This window comes from Prunus dulcis, chromosome 7, assembly GCF_902201215.1.
Source record: "Prunus dulcis chromosome 7, ALMONDv2, whole genome shotgun sequence".
In the NCBI taxonomy this organism is placed as follows: domain Eukaryota; kingdom Viridiplantae; phylum Streptophyta; class Magnoliopsida; order Rosales; family Rosaceae; genus Prunus; species Prunus dulcis.
In genome coordinates, this window is record NC_047656.1 from 21,173,124 (window position 1) to 21,195,657 (window position 22,534).

The 22,534-nt window shown below is 36.1% G+C and overlaps 2 protein-coding genes and 1 long non-coding RNA gene across 3 annotated transcripts; 2 read left to right on the plus strand and 1 right to left on the minus strand.

The window, feature by feature from the left end:
* Positions 1–1,638: 1,638 nt before the first annotated feature.
* On the plus strand, positions 1,639–4,328 carry LOC117634123. Its single transcript, XM_034368053.1, has 3 exons — positions 1,639–1,859; positions 2,150–3,156; positions 3,931–4,328. Exons 2-3 carry the CDS (start codon positions 2,176–2,178, stop codon positions 3,934–3,936), a joined length of 987 nt encoding a protein of 328 aa, XP_034223944.1. The 5' UTR covers positions 1,639–1,859; positions 2,150–2,175; the 3' UTR covers positions 3,937–4,328.
* Positions 4,329–7,478: 3,150 nt separating this feature from the next.
* Positions 7,479–9,590, plus strand: LOC117636068. The gene is made up of 2 exons (XR_004586985.1): positions 7,479–8,021; positions 8,558–9,590. It is a non-coding gene; the product is annotated as an uncharacterized LOC117636068 (long non-coding RNA).
* Positions 9,591–12,021: 2,431 nt separating this feature from the next.
* Positions 12,022–18,983, minus strand: LOC117634134 (ankyrin repeat protein SKIP35-like). The gene is made up of 4 exons (XM_034368067.1): positions 18,833–18,983; positions 17,415–18,594; positions 16,041–16,473; positions 12,022–13,099 (listed from the first exon to the last, which is right to left on the minus strand). The coding sequence occupies exons 2-4, from the start codon at positions 18,053–18,055 to the stop codon at positions 12,293–12,295; spliced, it is 1,881 nt and encodes a 626-aa protein (XP_034223958.1). The 5' UTR covers positions 18,056–18,594; positions 18,833–18,983; the 3' UTR covers positions 12,022–12,292.
* Between the last annotated feature and the right edge of the window lie 3,551 nt (positions 18,984–22,534).

A 22,534-nucleotide genomic window follows, 5' to 3' on the forward strand; every position in this document is an offset into this window, starting at 1 on the left:
GTTTGGTAAACTATGATAAAATCACTTATTGTTAAAAATTATTGTGACAGAAAGCTATAAGGGAAGCAAATAATGAAGTGTTGTCATTTTCTGATTATGCGGGAATTAGTTTCGAAAAGGCACTGAGTTTAATGAAATTTACAAACTTCTGAAAATACCTCAATCTATTTCACGCAATCTCTTCTCTTGAATCTCTTCTATTCTTCCTTCTTTTTTTTTTTTTTTGGGAATCAATTGAAGCACGCTCCTGAGAAGTCACAAGACTCATGTAAGAAGTATATTATGTTTATTTCTTCTCAATTTCTTTCTTCTCTCTTTCTCTTTAATTTCTAGAATTTTAACTTCAATAGTTGTTGATGTTGGTTTTTATTTTTATTTTTTTTGTTCCTGCTTTTGTTTCTTTGACGGAATATTTATTTTTAATAGAATATATTAGATTTAACTTGAAACATTAGTTTAGAGCATTTGGATACAAATATTTAATTTTTCAACATAATATTTATTTTATTTTATAATTAAAATAATTTTAGAGTGTGATGAAAACAAATTTGATACAATAAATAAATAAATAAATATATTTATATATTTATATATTTATATATTTATCATTTTTAGTCATTATATACAGCTCACATCACTTTTACAAAAAAAATTACCAAACACTTAAAAATTGATTATTATACCAACAACACTTTTAACAAAAAGTTCAAAAAGCCAAAATATTTTCTCTCACATCTGATGTATCTCACAGCCATAGTCTGAAATATCGATAATATCGAGGAAATATCGAGGATATTTTGGTTTTTTCGAATCACGGATATTTCGGAACATATCCATGTACATATCGTATAAATATCGACAATATCGACGATAATATCGGAAAATATCGATGTCGATAATTTCGCTCACATTTCAGCAATATTTTGTCAAAATATCGGTGTAATATCGCTAAAATATCGATGTGAAGGAAAAAAAAAGGGAAAAAAGGGAGAAAAAAGCACAAAGGGGATATGAAACCCTCCCATTTTACTCCTCCAATACCTTAAACACCATATCACTTATGTTTTTGTGATAATATGCTAAAATATTTATATTTATATGGGTGGTATGTTAACAATTACATGCAAAACTATTTTGGGGATTTATCATTTGATGACTACTCTTCACAATACACTTATTCTACACATAGAGATGATGAAGATAGTGAAAAATTTGAACCTCGTAGGAACTCTATGTGGTACTAAGTCACTCATGTATCTTACCATGCAATGTATAAAGTGTAAAATATTATAGTAAATCATTATATATAAATGATTACGGTGTATTTAATCTTTTTTCATTAATTATTACATATTTTTTACACTCATAGTGTTTGCCCGCTTGCTGTATAATCAACTTAAAATTAGTTAAATCCATCATGCAATGCATTTCCTTCTAATTTTTTTTGTGATAAACTCATAGATAATTGACTAAATAAACATTCTCCAAAGTTTCAATGAAAATTTCCAAGTTTTTCTTACAATTTCCGTGGTTTTTATTCATTTTTTATCGATATCGATAATATCCCGATATTTCCATCGAAATTTCCATATTTTTGGACTACCGATATTTCTGATATCATCGATATTTTAGACCTTACTCACAGCCAAATCTGATACCGATTATTTTCACAACAAATGAAACTAGCACAAGTAAAGTCATATAACTCGCTACCCCAACCGAAGCTGCCGCTGCTTCTTCTTTCTTACTGCTCATTGCTTCTGCTTATAATTACATACTCAATTTAATTTTCTTTCATTAAATCTTTGCTGCTTGTGTCGTTGGGCTGCATACAAATTGAACTCTGCTCCAGCTTCCAGGTATTTTAGCTTAGATCTCATCCAAAAATCAAAAATATTTATTTAGATCTGACATGTTCTTCTTCTTGGAGTGAGTTGATATTCGGTTTTTTTTTTTTTGGGGGGGTCAAAATTGTTCATTTGTTTTATATTGGGAGTCAAAATTATGATCAAGTGGCATGCTCTGCATTCGCAAATAGATCAATAAATCAGAATGATATCCATGTATCATCAAAATGTGTTAGTAATTGGTATATATGAACTTTTGAAGGTGTTGATAAATCAATTGTAAATTGTATATATATGTATAGGGCGAGTAGGTAGGGAATACATCTTCATGGCATCGTATTCGTCGAGAGATGACAAGCCAGAAATTGCTGATCGGGATGCTAAGGAGAAGAAATCTGACAAGAAGAAGAAGGAGGGAGAGAATGATGAGGATGATGAGGGTGGATTTATCGATAGGGTGAAGGATTTCATTCATGACATTGGGGAGAAGATCGAGGGAGCAATTGGGTTCGGAAAGCCAACAGCGGATGTTAGTGCGATTCACATCCCTAGCATCACTCTCGAGAAGGCGGAGATCGTGGTGGATGTGCTGATCAAGAACCCAAATCCAGTGCCCATCCCTCTCATCGACATTAACTACTTGATCGAAAGTGATGGCAGGAAACTGGTCTCTGGCTTGATCCCGGATGCCGGAACAATCCATGCCCACGGAGAAGAGACTGTCAAAGTTCCAGTCCACTTGGTATACGATGACATCAAGAACACCTACGATGACATCAAGCCTGGAAGCATCATTCCTTACAGGTTCAAGGTCGATCTCATTGTCGATGTCCCTGTTCTCGGCAGACTCACTCTCCCCCTCGAGAAAACTGGAGAAATCCCTATCCCTTACAAACCCGATGTCGATGTTGAGAAGATCAAGTTTCAAGCCTTCTCCTTTGAAGAAACCGTTGCAGTCCTCCATGTGAAGCTGGAGAACATGAATGACTTCGACTTAGGCCTCAATGCTCTTGACTACGAGATTTGGCTCTCTGAAGTCAACATTGGCGGCGCGCAGCTCTCCCAATCTGCGAATCTTGCTAAAAAGGGTGTCACTTTCATTGAGCTTCCCATCACCTTTAGGCCTAAGGATTTTGGGTCTGCGCTCTGGGATATGATTCGGGGAAAGGGTACCGGCTACACCATCAAAGGCAATATCAATGTGGATACGCCATTTGGAGCCATGAAGTTGCCCATCGTCAAGGAAGGTGGCACTACACGCCTCAAGAAGAACAAGGAAGATGGCGGCGATGACGATGACGAGGATGAGGTAATTTATCTACTCGATGCACGTTCACTCTGCTGCACTGCAGGATTCTCATGATTCTCCTAGATTAGATAGTAGATCAGTTGTGGTTGATATATTCCTTCCATATATAATATATTCAAACCAAACCCCTGAAACAAGGATCATCCAATCCAATTATTGGACTCTATATTATTACATCTCACCACCATGTCCCATACGTAGGGAAGAAACTAGCAATTAGTTTAATGTACGATGGAACAAACTGCAAAAGGGGCGGCCATTATCTTAGAGAAACTGATGTGGGTGCAATGCACTTGCCTGATCAAATAGACCACAGAGGCACAAGGCAATATTCCAAAAAGTATTTCACAACTGCACTCAAATTGCCAGAGACAAATTTATGATATATCTATAAATTGCAAGAGTATTTCTCAAAGTGCAACTATATACATGTTCTGTGTATGGTGTCGTTGTATATTGACTATAAATGATGATGTACTCCTGCTCTGACTTCCCCTGGAACATTTTGCAACTTCCACTTTTAGGAAGCATCATAAGCATTCTTATGGAGTATTAGTGTTGAGCTTTCACATGTTTTCCGCACAGAAGCCCCTGCAGTTGCAAATAAAACTCATGGTTACATTAATACATAAAATGGAAACGAACACTCAAAATTGAACACAAGTATCACAATGTTTTTTTCTTTTTCTTTTGCGGTTAACAGTGTCACAATGCTTTACCTTGCTACATTGACTTCTTGCTCTTGTAACTCAGTTTATAATTTTCTGTTTGCAGGACTAGACAAGGATTTGGCTTGAACAGTTAAACTCGTTGCTGTTGTCTGTTTATCTGTACTGGTATTTTAAAATAATAGATAAATAGGCACTTGAACTTTAGGTATTATAGCTTCTGGTTGGGGGAGAAATTGATATGATTGTTACCGTATAATTGTTATGTTTGGATAGTAATACACATCTCATAAAGAAGGTGTCAGTTGCTTTCTTATTGTAATGGATGTTGCAGTTCGTGCTTTTGGCTCCAAGTCCATTCTACTGTTGAGACTTTTGGGGCAAGTGATTGAATAGTTTATTCTCTCATTTTTCTTATAAATTTCAGTATCATGTGATTGTGTAAGCCAATGTCACTATGATAGCATGTTTACTTATCAGTTAATGGGTATAGTAATTATTCCATTTCTTTTTTGCTCTGTGTGTACTAACATGTGTTTTAGATTCATTCTAATTCCTTACTTCCCTTGTGTTTACTTACACATACGGAATAAAAAATTATGGGAGTTCTATAGTAAAATCGGTAATCAAATACACTTTAGTGTTGTAATTGTTTTTCCTTCTTCTCTTGTTGTGAACCTCTAGCCATCTTGTAAACAATTCTTGTGTCTTGTATAATTGGTTTATTTTTGTGTTTCTCCATCGTGTTTATAATGTTTTGCACTTTTTCTTTCCGAAAGGTTAGGACCCTAATTTCCTAAAAGTATAATCATGGTTTCAAGAATGAATTTTCGTACTGGTTCTTTCAGTATCACAAACGAATTTTCGCATTTTGTGGTTTCGAGAATGAACTTTCACATTTCATGGTTTGAAGAAAGAATTTTCGCATGTTGTGGTTTCAAGAATGAATTTGTGCATTTTGTGGGTTTCGCCAATGAATTTTTACATTTTGGGGTTAGGTCAATGAGTTTTTGTAATTTAGCGTTTTGCTAAATAATTTTAGAATCTTGGGGTTTTGCTAATGAATTTTTTCATTTCGTGGTTTCAAGAATTAATTCTCACATTTTAGGGTTTTGCTAATGAATTGTCACATTATGGAGTTTCGTCCACGCAATTTGAGATTTTGTTAATGAATTTTCACATTTTTTGTATCACAAATGAATTTTTACATATGAGATCTTACTTCAACATAATCAAAATAGTCTCTCTTAATCCATGTTCCCAAGAATCCAAACATTGCCAGTGTCTATATAGCTGCCTCAAATCCACAAACCTAAGTGGAAATATCCTCCTGTGTGATGATGTTTGGGAATCCAGCCTCCCATCCTCTTTGGTCTTTGTGTTGCAAGCTGATGGGCTCTCATATCCCCCTACGATGTGAGTTCTGGCTATTAGAGGCGGACACGTTCCCTATTGGGCGGTGTCATACGTTTGGCCTATAACAAATTTGTTTTTGTTTTGCTATGGCCTGTGTTTCATCTTTTTTTTGCTGTGTCTGCTTTAGTTTTGCCGTAGCTTGTTTTTCTCCTTTCTTTTCTCTGGCTGTTGGTAGCTTTGTTGTTCTCTGGTTGTGGCTGTGGGTAGCCTACCTCTATGTTTGTACTTCTCTTTTGGTTGGAATGAAAATATTCCTGACCCAAAAAAAGGAAAAAAAAAAAAAGAAGTTGAAAAATCCTCCTTGATTTGAATAATCTAACTGACCCCAAATCAGCCCGAACTCATGCCCCAAAATTGGCCCTAAAACAACCCAAACTAAAGAGGTGGGCTTCATTTGCCACATCACCCACTCATTTGGTGGATAATGATTTATGTGTACATTAACGGATTTTTTGATGGAGTTAACGGCAGGAGATAAAGTGAGTCACCATTAAGGGATGAAAGTGACCCATTTTGAATATTTTTTTGTGGACAGGGGGAATAAAATTTGACCGAAATTTCAATAGACATTGCCTTCTTTATTATTTGATTTCATATTAATATAATTGAAATTTTAAACACTTTATTTTACATTCTTACACAAACCAAATATGAGAAATGAAATAAAATTATATTTCTCGATTACTTTTTCAATATTTCCAAATACATAAAAGAAATCTTTCATTTTCCAAGACATGAAAAATAACCTCTCATGGAATCCTTTTCGTGAACCAATCAGATCACTAGCGTACGAGGAAGGGAATTGAGAATCACAGAGACAGAGTTGCATTGCCTTGCATTTGTATGGTATTATTGGAATCATATTTATATTTAATTTAATTAATGTATGGTGGTGAATGAAAGATGCATTGAATTAGGTAGAGAGAGAATTGGTCCAGCACATGACACATGCATATGCCCATATGCTGCTGCTTATGCTTCTCCTGCTGCATCTGACGTCTATGTCTATCATCTCCCTCAGCCACAAATCAAATAGAATGCATGCACTACACACACTTACTATTTTCTGAGGTCCACTTGATAAAACTGGATTGCATATGCGGCTAGCTCATCTCATCTCTTCACTTGAAGAAAACCCACGACACATGTCAAATTCCATTTCTTCTTTTTTGGTCAGGATTTTCATTTTCTTCTCAACGACAAGAAACCGGGATTTCTTGTTTTGCAATGAGAGAAGGAAATGCCTTTTTTTCTTGTTTTTTAGATTAAATTTTAATGAGATGTCATTAGAGAATAAAAATCAAACATATCATGGTAGAGAAAATTATAGGAGATGATCCGAATCTAACAGAAAACTCATAATTAATATTTATTCTCTAATCACTTTTGATGTTACCTTGAACAAGTTCAATTTTTAAAACTTTTTTTGATAGACAAAGGGAAACTCAGTTCATATTTCGAATTCCAATACCATAAAAGAAATACATAGAGGAAATTGTTAGAAAAGTATTACCATATATTAATCTACTTCCTTATTCGATAATATTTTCTTTTTCTTTTTCTTTTTTTTTTTGGAAAACAGAAACAAATTGATGTGAAGAATGGGTCCTTCTCACTTATTGAGAAAGTTATAAGTGAGACAGGACATGTATCATGTATGTAGGCTTTTTATGCTTTCAAAATCATCTAACGACATGAGCAATGTATGACGATGCGTAGATAGATGGCCACCACTGTCCGCATGACCTCTCTATTTGCAAATGTAATAAAGAACTGAGACATAAAAGGAAAGGAATGATTTCATACTTGAATAGATTTGCAAATGGGCCCCCTTAATGTCAATTATCTTACAAGTTGTGTTTGGTTTGTGGGAAAAGCACAAAACTTGTATGAAACAGAAATATTACTAATTTGTTATTTCTGATCAACCACGATATGTGACATAAAAAATTTATCGTATATGACATATCTTAATTAGCAGAGAATTATAAAATAATATTATTCTCATTACACACAATCTTTCATTTCTTACATACAGGAAAAAAAAACATAAAAAATAATTTCCCATCAAATCCTTTTTGATGAATTACTCAAAATATAGAGTGGGCTTTTCTGAACTCAACTGGGCCTTTTCTAGAGAGAGACGAGAAAAAGGAGAGAGAGAGAGAGAGAGAGAGAAATAAATAACAAGAGTCTAGGGGTGAAGAACCTTGGGGGACACAGCCCTGATTTTCCAAAACCAGCAACTTGCATGTCAGCAAACCCCACTTGAATGTGGAATTCACTGAACCAAACCTTTTTTTCGCTCTCCTTTCTCTCTCTCCCCCTAACATAATAATAATAATAATAATAATAAATAATAAAGAAGGGAGGAGAGGAGAAGGGAAAGAAAAGGATAGTAATAATAATACAAATACAGTGCAACAACCCAAAACCCATCAAAATTCATTCCGTTGCTTCAACAGGTTGATTAGCTAGCCAGCAGTCTCTTGCTTTTCAGTTTTCACCTTCCTCATTCTTTCCTTCTTTATCTCCGCAACCCAGCAGCCCCTTTCAGAACTTCTTCTTCTTCTTCTTCTTGATGATTATGTATTTATTCTGCCATAGCCCAGTAAATCGAGGCCGTCTTTGACTCTGCCAAGAGAGTTTTGAGTTGAAGGTGGAAGAGCCATAGATAGACACTGAGATGCAAAAAGCGCTCAAGGGGACCTCTCTTTCTTGCTGCCTCATTCGGAAATTTTACTACCAAGATAACCAGAATCAAACACAAACGCATCACAGGTACATATATATATATATCTATCGACCTTTATAATTTGTTGTAGATTCCACATGTCCTCTGCTTTTCTATTGTTGATTTCCCTTGTTTCATCTCCTTCAAAGCCAAAAATTTAATTTTTTATTTTTTAGAAAAAGCAAAGAAAGATGGAGATTTCATTTCTGGGTTTGTTCCCCTCCCTATTTCGTTAGTTCATTTGTTGGGTTTGGGGGCCAAAGGCGCACGCTTTAACAAAATTTTATGCTTGTTCTGTTTGTTTGAGTGTTTTCCAAATGTATGCTATTGTATATCAGCAGTAAGATTGATTGATGTATGTGAACATATGTTATTGGGCGGAATATATATTTGTTCCAACATTTATACAATATATATACTCTCTTTTTTTCTTTCAACTTTTGGTGGTTCATGTTCTCTTGATTTGGCTTTCAATTTTCGATTTTGATTGAAATTCTTATTCAGTTGGATTATTTGGGACGACATCTCATGGTTTGTGCATTGTAGACTTGAGGAACTAATCACGTTTTCTTGCGATTTCTAGTATCTTTCAAACAAGTCTGAACGTCATTGTGGAAGTTGAGATCTCAGAAGCATCAAGCATCACAGGCTCCAAACAGATTCAGTGAGTTGTGGGCTGCATTGCATTGGATTGCTTTGCTTGTTATAATAGTTTGTTTAGATTTGTATGAAACCGGCATTAGTTAAAAGTGGGTTGCATAGTTTGAGTTTTAGGGATAAATTGGGTCTTTGAAGAATTCTCAGTGATATTGGGATTGGGTCAATACTCAATACTCTACTCAGTTGGGTGCTGTGTGTGATTCGGGGGAGCACATCAGGTAAGACTTGTGCCAGAAGGTTTTATTGATTTGCAAGATCGTTGTTCAAGCTGTGCGTCATGGATGTTAAAACAAGAAAGGTTTCTGGTACCCCAGTGGATGAAGGGCATAAACTAGAGTATCATCATCATCATCATCAGAGACACATCAAGACAACGGAATACCGTCGAACACTATCACACGGTAGAGGGAGTGGCAGAAGACTGCTGCCGGCAAGCTACTTCAGCCTGGAGTCATTGCTTTTGCTTATATGTCTCACGGCGACTCTGTTGATCCTTCCTTTGATACTTCCACCGCTGCCTCCCCCACCCTTCATGCTGCTGTTGCTTCCGATTGGCATTCTAGCAGTGCTTATGATCTTGGCTTTCATGCCTTCTAATGTGAGGGACTTGACTCATACATACGTTTGAGTATATGGTGTGTTTGTTTCCAACACAACATATACACGCACCTCTTTCATCATACAATTTTTGTACTTCACCAAATGTGCTTTATTTTTATTTTTATTTTTGGGTTCAAACACTAAATGTTCAGTACAAGAAAAACACTTCTTTTTTCTTCTCCTCCCTTAACCATTCGCTAAATGTTCAATACAATACAACGATAAAAGGATGGAACAAGTGACATATGAGGTGAGGAAACTCTAATTTCACGGTAAATGGATCGTGATTCATGTATACCCATATGATTGTGATGACGGGTTCTCCTTGTTGACCTAATATATTTCTTTTTCTTTTATTTAACCAAATCTTGCTAAACAGTATCACCAAATCTAATTGATAAGGCTGCCAAAACATTTTTAATGCGGTCTTCTGATGGTTGGTACTTGGTATTTTACGTTCTGTGGAAGCTGTCATTTGAGAAAGTGAATACTAACCAAATGTGGGTTTTCTTTTACATCCGATTTCGATCTTCTTCTATGTAATTAGCACAGTGTAATTTAAAAAATCGTATCAAAAAACGAACACTACATTATTTTAATAATGGGAAATCTCTCCTGAACAGGCTTAGTCAAGTTTGTTAGAGCAAATGTGCTCTTCACGCTTACTCAAGTTTGTTAGAGCAAATGTGCTTCTCACGCATTCAATTTGGTTAGAACGAATGTGCTCCTCACGCTTACTCAAGTTGATTAGAGCGAATATACTCCTCACGCATTCAAGTGTGAATCCCTCCCCCAATAGTTTAAACTAAAAAATAATGGAGATCTCACTCTCGCATATATTATCAAACCCACTTTAACAATACTACTCCAGCACCTTTTCTAGTTTCCTCCTTCCCTCCATCTTTTCTAGTTTTCATCTTACCGAATAATAAATCCCTTCTTGTGACTTTAGCTGAGTTATGCTTAGATTTTAAGTACTCAATCACCTCTTCTATGTTCATCCCTCAATCCAATCTTTGCCTCAAAGCCCTCTCTCTAAATTCTTCCATTTTCTCTAAATTTCTACCCACGATATGAATGACTTCGCTGTGAGTTGCCTATATGTATCTCGCGATCTTTGTCAAATCAGGCTTTTGTTCGCTATTATGCGACTCTTATTTGCTTTTATGCGCAGTTGGATATTGTTGAGGTTGATTCTTCCCCATATCTGTTCTACATGTTCTTCTTGGTTAGATACGGTGGGTTCTATGGCGGCACGACTTCGATCCGTGTGGTAGTCATGGTTTTTAGGCTTATGATTTAATTTAAGGTTTTGTTTATTTTGGGCTGTTTGGATTTGGATATGGTCTATATTAGATTTTGGCGATTTTGGTGTTTTAGGCTCTGTTTGGGATTGCTTTTTTTCCTCCAAAAATCTGCTTCACTTTAAAGTTAAATATAATGTGTTTGATTAAAATAAAATATCTCAATTATTTCAAAAGTAGTAGTCTTTTGACAATAGTTTTTAAAAGTAAACTTTGGGTTGCTTCTCAAAATTGCTTTTAAAAGAAACAGATATGAGCTTTTAATAAATTTTTTAATTTTTAAAATACCATCATTAATTTTTTAAAAATGACACCACCTCCACCTCCACATCCAACTCTACCACCTCCACCACCAACACCACTACCACCATGCCACCACCTCCACCTTCACAACCGCCATCCCCACCACCATCACCACCACTACCACCAACACCACCACCACCACCACCACTTCCACCACCTCCACCACCTCCACTTTCATCACCACAACCACCACCTCCACCACATCACTACCATCACATGATTAGGGCATAACACTTTCAACATCATGTTTATTTTAGTCATTATTCATAGTTACAACAATTTTATATTAAGATTTACCAAACGGTTTTGACATTGCTTTTTGTACTAACATTTTAAAAATATTATTTACCAAACATGGAGCTGCTTTATTTTACAATTAATTATTTTCAAAACACAACATAAGCAATTTTTTTTTTAAAGTAACAGCAATCCCAAACTAGCTTTTAATTAACGCAGATTTTGTCCGATTTAGCTTTTCCTTTTGAGTTGTTTTTTTTCTTAGTTGTTGCTGTTGCAGTCATGATATTCATGTCTTTTTTATTTATTTTTTAATGAATAGCGTTTGATTTTTTTAAATTTTTTTAAAAAAAACAATAATACTCCAGCAAATTGTAATAGTTTGTAAGAGCATCTCCATCAATGCTCTAGCCAAAACTTGGTTAATTGTGACTTTAAATGGCACAAGTTAACTATATGGTTACCCACTTTAACAATACTACTCTAACCATGCTCTCTAATTTTGACTAATATTGAATTTCAAATTGTTTTTGTATGAGTGGTTTTTTTTGGGTTGAATTTTGACTAAAAGCACCTTTGGCTGGTCTGCTCGAGATGCTCCCTAAAACAGAGAGCGTTGTTTTATTTCAAAAATCCCAAAGGCGACGGTCGTCAAATAGTCGCTTTTAACTATACATCCCCCTTGTTGTCTTTACGTTTAGGTTTGAATGGTTCTCGGGGTTTTGGTCTGTGGCTCTATCTATGTCCATGCTTACGAAAGAAAGGTGGCAGAGAAACATGGCTCTATTCATTGGGATGCAGCAACAACATTCCATTGTTCATTCTCTTCTTTGAAACTTCCTTTGACAAATTATTTTGGGTTTCTACATCCAACCAAGACAAAAAAGGCGACAGGAGAAGAAAATAAAGCCCCCAACACGAGGTGGAGAGGAGAAGCGAAACGAATTAAAAGTTACAATGATAGATATGACTTATAAGATAATAGTAGTCAAATACAAGCTCGTCATATTTCAACTCTTTGGACAAGCACGTTCAGACTATCATAATGTGTCATGTAGAAGAACTAAATTACAAGGTAACCACATGATGGAAATAAAATTGACAAACCTTGGCTTTGTCATCTGAACCCAGCTAAGACGTTATTTCCATTACATACATCGGATAGTGAGGGGAAAAAAAAGGGAAGCAAAACCCCAAAAGTAAGTAACATCTGGCTATGCATTGCTCGGCGAATGAAGTAAAAATGGAGGAAGATGATGCTCCAGAACAGCCAAGAGCTCTCCGCACTGGCTCACCCCTTCTAAGACCCCACCACCAAGCCTGCTTACAGCTTCAACAACCTGTCCTCTCAGTTTTTGTGACAACAAACAGCCACCTGCCTTGACACACTCCCTATACAGGGGCAGGTAAGCAATCGTTACCCTCAGAGGGGCTGGTAGATCTCTTAAGCAGATAGGAGATCCACCCCATTTTAAAATCCTCACCAGGCTCAAGTAATGTTCTTGTCCTAGTCTTATTCCACGCAAGAAAGCTTCCTCTGACCAATGCTCCCGAAGAAAAGCTTTTAACTCGGGAGCTACAGCCTCATCATCAGACCGAGCAATACTGTCTGCAACAGCATAAGTAGCTGCTGGATCACCCAAGAAGTCGGAATGGAGAAGAAATGCAACACCATCAAGAGAACCACCACTTCGTTCACCAGCAGCCTTCAGAATTTCAATGCTTAGTGCTGCAAGGACGTGATGAGGAACATGAGGAAGGAGATAGGCAGCAACATCAACTTGGCTACTAGATGTTGCAGCTGTGAGAGCAAGGCAGAGCTCCATGTCTCGGCAACCCCTTTTCACAAACCACTCAACAACCCGCATACAGCCCCTCTCAGCAGCTCTCATCAGGGGGCCCAAGAAAGCTATGGCATTACCCTCTTCCACAAGGCATTCCATAGTACCAATCTTGCAGTAGTGAGAAGCAAAACCCAAAGCCAGGTCAACATCAACATCCAAACTGTTCCTTTGGGCAATCTAACAACACAAAACCCAGATGCCAAATATAAGTAAGATGAAAAAATTCCAGACAAACCATATATCATAACAGCAAATTTTGGGTCTCGATCTTCTTCTCAAAATTCTCCTAAACCCAGATGCCAAACAAAATTGAGAAGAAAAGCTGCCAGTAGAACCATATATCATAAAAGCAAATCTTGGTTCACAATCTTCTTCTCAAAATTCTCCTAGAACTGATACATAAGTAAATTATTTATTCAAGTATGCTTCAGCATTAAAGAAGCAACAATGAATAATGTCAATGTCAGAAAAAATATTTTCGATTTTCCAGATTTTCAGAAGTAATAGTAAAAAGTAAGAAAGGATAGACATTACTTTAGAATTTTTATAAATTTATCATTAAACATGTAAGCAAAAAACAATACACACGACCAACACACATGAGCTTGAATATCAATATATAAAACCATCTTATAACAACATTTTTAAAAAAATGACGATTATAGTCATTAGAAGAACTAAAAACTTTGGCTTAATAACTATAATACTAATTACCATTATTATATAATTAGTATTTATATTATGTTGAGTATTACCTAGGTACTTTTATATAAAAATAAAATAACTAACAACAGTTAAACATAACTAAATTATAATAGATATTAGGGTTATGAATTTATCCTAAAAGAAAAAAGATACATATTTTTTAATTTTTTGTTTATTTTTGTAGTAAATGCATAAAGGACAATCAACCTCATTCTCTCTTCGAATCCAGAGAGTTAATGAACATTTTTTGGAAAAGCCCTTTTTTTTTTTCCAACTGTTTGATATTCGGATTTTGCTTCATTATGATTAGTAAAATGACTTCTTTTCAAAAAAACAAAAAACAAAAAGATTAGTAAAATGACCAAGCAGTGATACAACATTGATACATCATACATGAACAAGCAACCATGACACATATGTCTTTCAGATGAATAACAACTAGGAATGAAACTACGGAGATATCCTTGAGATATTCTTCTGCTCATCCCTAAGGCAAAAGTGTTATTTTATGTGACATTAGGAAGGGATTTATCCCTGAATGAGTTTCAAGGCGGGCAATCTCCCGCGGGCTGCAAGTCACATGTACTCTTGGAGAACTCACCTAAGTGAGAGACTGTGAGAATTGGGCTATTCTCTAGTAACTCTCATGAGAATCAAGATTGGCGCATGGTCATAAATAGTGCTACCCCGCATCCAAGCCTCAACCAATACTACGTGTGGGATATGTTGAAGTTTGGTCAAAGGTGCCAAGTTCAATACTTTGTACACTCAGGTTCCTCAAATGGAGACTATCATCACTAAGTGAAGGTTCAAGCCCGGAAGGCACCTACACCTATTGCATAGTATTATGTTGCCCATATATTTTGTCATGGTAAAATTTTGAAAACCTTGTGGGGATTGTTGGAATTTTAAAAAGGTTTAAATTTTTTTTTACCGTTTTGATTTGTTTAATTATTTTGGCTGTTTTATTTTATTTATTGTGGGGGTTAAAAACATTAAATCTTCAAGTTCTATTTCTATATTGAATGTCTTAATTTTCTAGTTTAATGTGGTGGAGGTTACATGTTCTTGGATGCCTAAAAAAGTCACTCATTCACATTTGAAATACGACCACATAACACAAATACAAATACAATACCATACTACCACAACCACCACTACAATCTGATTCTCTCATCTTCTACCTTTCATACTTTCTCTACTTATATTATTATTTTTGGGCAACAACTCTGACTTGGAAACCTATATCCGAAATGCTCATAATGGACCTTGAGCTTGTGTATCGGGGGTCGTATCTTAGAGTCTTGTAGACCATTAGTACCTACATGTAGGGAGGCTACAAAGGCTTTAGGACAACATCTTTAACGTGCTTCACCATACCAGGCTTGCTTTCATAATCTTAATTTTTTTTAATTTTATTTACCTATTATTTGTTTATTTAGTTTTACTTGACTTTCAAATTTATTTTATACATTATTTATATTGTAAAGGGTTTTGCCTCTCTCTCTCTGCAATTTGCTAAGTGGGTGGTGGTACTTCGATTTGAGACAGGTGGTATTGATGGTAGGGTTGATTGGGTTTGACTGGGTGGTAGTGCAATTAGCAGGTGGCTGGTCTGTTGTGGTAACTATGGTTCAATTGGCTTGTAGTGGCTGTTGGGTGGTATTTGACGATGGTGGCTTATGCTCTGTTTTTTTGCCAATGAATCCATATTCTCTGAAAATGAAAACATCATTTTGACGTTTTCTGCATTTTCAGTGAATTATAACTAAAAGGTTGAAAACGATTTCAGAAAACATTCTGCGTTTTCTCAAACCACCGAACGCAAATCTCAATGTTTTCTGAGAATGAAAACGGAAAACCGCCCCCGAAAACACCACCGAACAGGCCCTAAGTATCAGAAAAATACATAACTACATACATACAACTATGCTTGTTAAAATATAGCTTGCTTTTGTTTAGTTTCTTGTGAAAAAAAAATTCCATAATGAATTCCTACTCATCTGATGTTCTTAGGGTGCCTTTCTTCCATTTTTGGCTTTTGTGGAATGTTAGAATCATGGCAGGCATGAATGAATGAATCAAGTATAGATTCCTTTTTTTTTTTTCTTTTTTTTTTTTTCTGTTCCTTTAATTTCTTTTATCAGCTCCTAGTGTCCCATCGTGGAATTGGTGAAATCAGAAAGCATTCTAATAAACTTCATGATGCCAGGCTGCTCTTTCTCTAAGGTTATTTTGTAGCTTGGTATAGTAATATATTTTACAGCTTTCTAGATTTTACCCAAAAATAAACCACATGACTAATTTTCCACATAAACTACTAATAAAAAAGTACTCAGGCAAAAAATAATATCCAAAAGCTAGGAAGGCAAATAAACATCATCATGGCATCTAAACAAAATATTAAAGTCACCTGCAATAAGATCCGCACAAGCTCTGTACTCCCAAAACGAGAGGCTTCAAGAAAACACTGATTAACATTGTCCGCACCCCCTTCCACCAACATACCTAATAAACCATGAATTGCAGTTGCCGAGATCCCAGATGCCCAGCCAGAGTTGAATGAACTAGAAAAGAGAGTTAGGGGAAAGCAAGCAGCATCAAAGGCCTCCGTGAAATCCTTCCCGGAAAGCTGGTTACCAGCAAGATCTATGAACGTCTTAAATGCTGATAACTGGAGTTGGATCTCAACTGATGAGCTATTGTTAACTCTATCCTTTTTACCCTGACCACGAGAATGGAAGCCTATGCATTTCAGAGCCCATTCGGTAAACTTTTGAACCTTAGCACCAGCTTCTGCCTTCAAGACCTCATCTCCATTGCATTCCTGGAGACGCTCATGCAACCTATAAAAAAAAAAAAACAATGATGCTAAAGGCACACCAATTACAGGATTAAAGGGAAAAAGACTGACAAGGTGCTCAGCAGACACAATAAAAAATACCACACTATACTTTTGTACTTCAAATAAAAGAAGGGAAAATCAAAGGACATCACAGAATGAAATCTATGCATTCGTAAGTTTTGATAGAAAGTGGTGCCTTTTGCACAACTCCCAGGTTTTCTACATGTATGTTCGTACACAGATTGGCTGAAAGCATATGAACTGGCACATAAAAATTACTATAATATGATAACTACAAAAACTGAATATATGCACTTTTTCTGCTTAACAAATTGCTCACTTCATTAAGAATTTAAGAATAAGAGCAAGGCATAAACGAACTAGAACTATACACTTCAATCACAAACATCAATAAATAAAGTAATTTTATCCTACTAGTAAGAAAGATAATGCATCCTAATCTACCTAAGATAATGCATCCTAATCTACCTAGTCCTCCTTATTAGTTATAAAGTCTTCATCTTCAATTCTGGAAAAGACTTCTGTAGTCTTTAAGGACCCATGCAGAGTACAGACACCCATGCAAAAACACAGCAATATTTGTCATTATACAAGCATACGGTTTTTTCTAAGTGTTTCTGATTCAAGCCTGCGCAACAAATGCAAAAGGTCAAAGAAAAAAAATTGAAAACTACTTTCTCAAATAGATGGCAAAAACAATAGCTCTCAGTACATATTAAGTGACATCTCTACAAATTTAGCATGTATATCAACAGTACCAAAAAATTAACACATGGTTTCAAATATTGATAGATGATCACTTATTAACTACAGAAGATATAGCAGAACCATACATGATGTCAAATCAAATTCAATCTTCTCAGAAAGATAATAAAATAAATAAATATTTCCCCATATAAGACTGAAAACATTAAGCCTTACCTTTGGGCCATCACTGTGACTGTATCTGCAAGACTCATTGTTCGGCTCTGACAAGCAGAGACGCAAGAAGCAAGAAATGAAGTCCTCAAGGCAGCTCTGGTGAAGTCATACGCACCATTGACAATTATCTTCTTTATCAATCCCGTTATCCCATAGAGCTCTTGTTGTGTGCTCAAGAACCATATTGAATCCAGAGTGATGCACAAAGCATCATTCAAGGTTTGTGGATCAGCTAACAGGATCAAACTCTCTGCAAGTTCCCAATCATGGGAACTCACCGCACCCTGAAACAAACGACCCAACTCAATCCTATCTTGTCTACTGAGTTTCTTCTCTTGCTCAATTTTCTCCTTCTTCTCCAGGTTGGAATCCACCACAGCGGCCTGAGATTTGAGTTTCTTGGCACTACAACTACAATTAGTGGACATCCTTGACTCCTTCCTGACAAGGGGTCCTTCTGTAGAAAATACCACATTACTTCCCTCCCCTTTGTCTGATGCTAAACCTTGAACTCCGTTATTTGGACAATCAATTCCACTCTCTTCTGCTTCCATTTCAATATACGTGGGGTCTTCGGAATTGGTCTCGTTTACCACAATCCAACCACCATTACCCTCAACAGGTGCCATCTCCTTTTCCATCCTCACCCTCTATAGACTATTCTATTCCCCTTCCCACGAATTTCCGTAATTTAAAATAAAATTAAAGGAAAAACCCCTCTAATCAGGCTATCACACAAATTTCCCAAAAAGCATCATCAAACAGCCCAAGTAGTAAAAGTATAACTAATAATATAATGGAAGAAACTCATCGCTCACGATTCCAAATCCAACAACACCAAATGGTTAGTGCACGAATTCGTTACAAAAGTTTACTCCCTTCTTTGTTTCTCCGACTTCGATCACTGCTCCACTTGGAGTTAGGCGAACAAAATCGAAAAGCAAAGTCGTCAACAGGCAATGGAATTAAAATAAGCCCTAAATTCTCGAATTCCTATACATGTTGGTGTTAAGAGACAATCAAGAACAAGCAAACCAGAGAAACAACCTACCAGCCATACCCCTCAAATATCAAATGTCAGAGAGGACCACAGTCGCAACAACACTGGAAAAACCCTAGAAACCCTCCTTACAGCGAATCCGAAGGGATTCCAGCAATATATCAAGGATCGTGAATCACCCTATAACACCCAGAACCTCGTTTATCAACACGTTAACAAAAATACTAACAAAATCGTTAAAGGCATCAAATAAAAAATAAACTACCTAAAACTAAAACAGAATCTGTTAGGGAAGGAGGAAAGAAAGGAAACGAAAAGGCAATGCAATCGAAAATGAGTGCATAAATAGTAAGAACTTAAATAAAGAGGAAAAAGCAAAACGAAAAATACATGGAATGAATAAATAGATATAGCAAACCTCTGATTAATTGTGGTGGAGGACAGAGACTCATCAGACAGCAAAACCCTGTGATGTTTATTCATTCCCTTCAATTTTTTTATTTCCTCTCTGGAAAACCATTATAGATGTTTTCTGTTTATTTTATTTCCTTTATTATTCATTTTGTTAAAGGAAATCTGCCAATTTGCCCCTTGAATTCTACGATCACTGTCAATTTGTCTCCGAATTAAATTTTCTAAATTTTAATTAGTCTATGTATCTCTCAATGTTAAATTTTTACACATGTCATGTCACACCCCGGACCGGCTCCGTCGTAGCAGGATATTGTCCGCTTTGGGCCTGGCTACATTCTCACCAGCCCGCACGGTTTTGTTTCTGGGAGCTCACGGAGCAACTTCCCATGGTGGTCACCCATCCTGGGATTGCTCCAGCCTCCAACTCGCTTAACTTCGGAGTTCCTACGAATCCGAAGCCAGTGAGTTCCCAAAAGGCCTCATGCTATGAGGATGCGAGGTGTGCCATATAAGGCACATCACCCCCTCTCCGTTTGGTCGATGTGGGATCTCACAATCCACCCCCTTTAAGGGATCCGACGTCCTCGTCGGCACACTCGCACCACACGGCAGAGTGGCTCTGATACCAAATTGTCACACCCCGGACCGGCTCCGCTGTAGCAGGATATTGTCCGCTTTGGGCCTGGCTACATTCTCACCAGCCCGCACGGTTTTGTTTCTGGGAGCTCGCGAAGCAACTTCCCAGGGTGGTCACCCATCCTGGGATTGCTCCAGCCTCCAACTCGCTTAACTTTGGAGTTCTTACGAACCCAAAGCCAGTGAGCTCCCAAAAGGCCTCCTACTATATTGATGCGAGGTGTGCCATATAAGGCACATCACCCCCTCTCCGTTTGGTCGATGTGGGATCTCACATGTCATTCAATTTGCCGCTTGATAATAATGTCTTTTTTATTTATTATAAATTATAGAATAGTACGCTAATATGATCATATGAAAGAGTATTTTTGCTCATCATTTTAACCCAAGGTGTATATTCATCACCCTTCTCAACACTAGACATGTGTCCATATGCATAATCATAGTTCCATAATACAAAGTAAAAAAGTTAACTATAGTTATATTTATGAACACGTATAAAGTATTAAAAATGGTGGCGATGATACACTTTGGGTTAGAGTGGTGAACAAAACTATTTTTGGTCATGTGATATAGTTTGTACACGTATTATAATATTATAATATGAATGAATGAAATGATTGATTTTACCCCTTTTAAGGAATAATATCAATAAGCTATAAATGATTTTGAAGTGTTTCAAATTACTGTAAAAAAGAACAATTTGTCCTTTATAACGTCACATGTGTGCACCCATCACATGACACTATTAAAATTTGATGGCATATTTACTAATTCGTAATCGGATTAAGATGAAGTGAATTGAGGAGGAGTTGGATTTAGAAAGGTTATAATCCGGATTCCTATGAAGTTGTTTACCAAACCATATGAATTGGGGTAGGAGTGGTACTAATTCCTTGTAAGTTATTTAATAAATTCTCATGAACTGGAATTGAAACCAAATTGATTACTAAAATGCTCTCGTTGTTGGGTTAAAGTGATGACAAATTTGGAATTTTTAAAATTTGTGTGAGGATATAATCGGTAAAAAGATAAATTCCTAATGGGTTATTTCTCCATCAATTAGAATATCACCTCTCACCCAAGAGTCCAATTCTTCCAAAATCAGGAGTTGATTCCTCCATGTGAAGTAAACACATGAGTATCCGTAGGAGGAATTCAACTCATTATTTTAATTCCGATTATAGATTAGTAAACATGTAATGTGTAGATATTCACAATGTGTGGTAAATTGACCAATAAAAATAGTACAAAATTCTAATGTGTAGATATTCACTTTTTTTTTTTTTTTTTTGGGAGACCTTTCTTATTGAGAGGAGCAATAGCATACTAAACTCACACACACTGGCGGACCCAATACATGCTTACTGTGGGCAGCTGCCCACACTTAAGTGTTTTCTTCACCCATCTAGCCAAACACTTTGGCAATAAAACCAAGACACCTGACTAATATTTTGCATGCAAAATCCCCACTCAACACCCTAGTAAAGCCTTCAAGATTTTAGCCCAAAACCTCTCCTATATTGAAAATATCAAGGCCCAAGACTTAATGAAGATGTGGTCCAATATTTTATAGCCTTAGATTTTGGCCCAAGATCATATATTAAAAAATTATTGAAATAGATTATGTGTTATAATATATATCGTATTGCTATGAAAACCTAGACTTTGTAGGTGTCAGTTATGAACTTGTTTTTTATGCCCCCAGATGGGTCCGCCACTGCTCACACACACTACACGGATGCTAGAACTTGAACCCATGACCTTTCCTGAATGAGTAATTGCTCAAAACCACTATACTAGTGGATCTTTTACAGATATTAACTATTAAATGTAATACATAATATTTATTATATATTTATAAATGATAATTTTAAATACAAAACCAGGAAAAGTGCTTACGGGCATATGCAATGTGATGTTATAAACTACAATACAAACATATAGAGAGCAGAGGATTTGAATTTTCAATGCAAATGGTGGGTACAGTGCCATGGTTAATTGGACTAACTCATATATGCATACTTTACTTTTTCTTTTATTGCAAACATTTGCATGTGTTTGAAAGAGGAAATTTAAGAATGTTGATAAATAGTAAAAGTATGAGGTTTCAACTAAAATGGCAATGAGATTTAATACATGACTTAAAGTTTATGTACATTGGAAATTATACTATGAAAATATGTGATGCTGATGGCGGTAGCTACGTTAGTAGAGTTGATGTTATTGGTGGTGTTTGATGGGTGATGTGAGGTGCTCGTACGGAGGTGGCGACAATGTTGGATTGACGAAGGTAATAGTGGTGGCGATAGTTGGAGTGATGATGTTGGTCATGTTGTTGATAAGGCGGTGAGGATGTTGGGTTGGTTAGTTAGGAGAACTCATATTGCCCATTTTATTTGATGCGATATGCGTTTTAAATTGGCATGGTTACTTGTAAGTTGCAAAAGAATGGGGGAGGTCATGAATTGGGGAGCTATATGATAGTTAGGAATTGGAATCCTATAGTTGATATGATTCCAAATTTTGAGGCTATTACGAATTTTATCAAGGAACTCCCATATTTTTTTATTATGTAAAGTGTAAATAAACGCAGGAGAAGTACGAAATGAGATTTATTCAAATACCCATGTGTTAGTAAACACGCATGAAGAAATAATTGAGAGCATGTTTACTTACTAGAAATGGAGAAGCCATGAATCGAGAAATTTAGATAAGGGAATCAAAGTATTGGAAGTGGATCAACTACTCTCATAGTTGATCTTATTTCAGATTTTGAAGTTATTTGATTACATGTTTTAAAATGGAATTCACATAATATTTTTTTATTACTTATATATTAGTAAACGCCAGAAAATCAAGAATTGGAATCATACACTCAAGCTAATAAGAGCATCCACAATGGGGGATGTAGTTTCGGGGTTACTTTTACACCGCCTTTACACTTTCGGGGGTTATAATGTGGTTTTTGCTCAAATGGGAAAGATGTATAATTGATTTTGCTCACTTTTGTCCACATTTTCTCATGTAGGCCCAACTTTCAAGAGATGTAAAAAAGATGCACATGTGC

Bases quoted from the DNA above. Each gene is read 5' to 3' on its own strand.
- LOC117634123 (XM_034368053.1), top strand. From the start codon at position 2,176: ATGGCATCGTATTCGTCGAGAGATGACAAGCCAGAAATTGCTGATCGG.
- LOC117634134 (XM_034368067.1), bottom strand. From the start codon at position 18,055: ATGGAAAAGGAGATGGCACCTGTTGAGGGTAATGGTGGTTGGATTGTG. The intron at 16,474-17,414 runs GTAAGGCTTAAT...TTTTTTTTATAG, and splicing joins GTCACAGTGATGGCCCAAAG to GTTGCATGAGCGTCTCCAGG. The intron at 13,100-16,040 runs GTGACTTTAATA...TTGTGTTGTTAG, and splicing joins TTGTGCGGATCTTATTGCAG to ATTGCCCAAAGGAACAGTTT.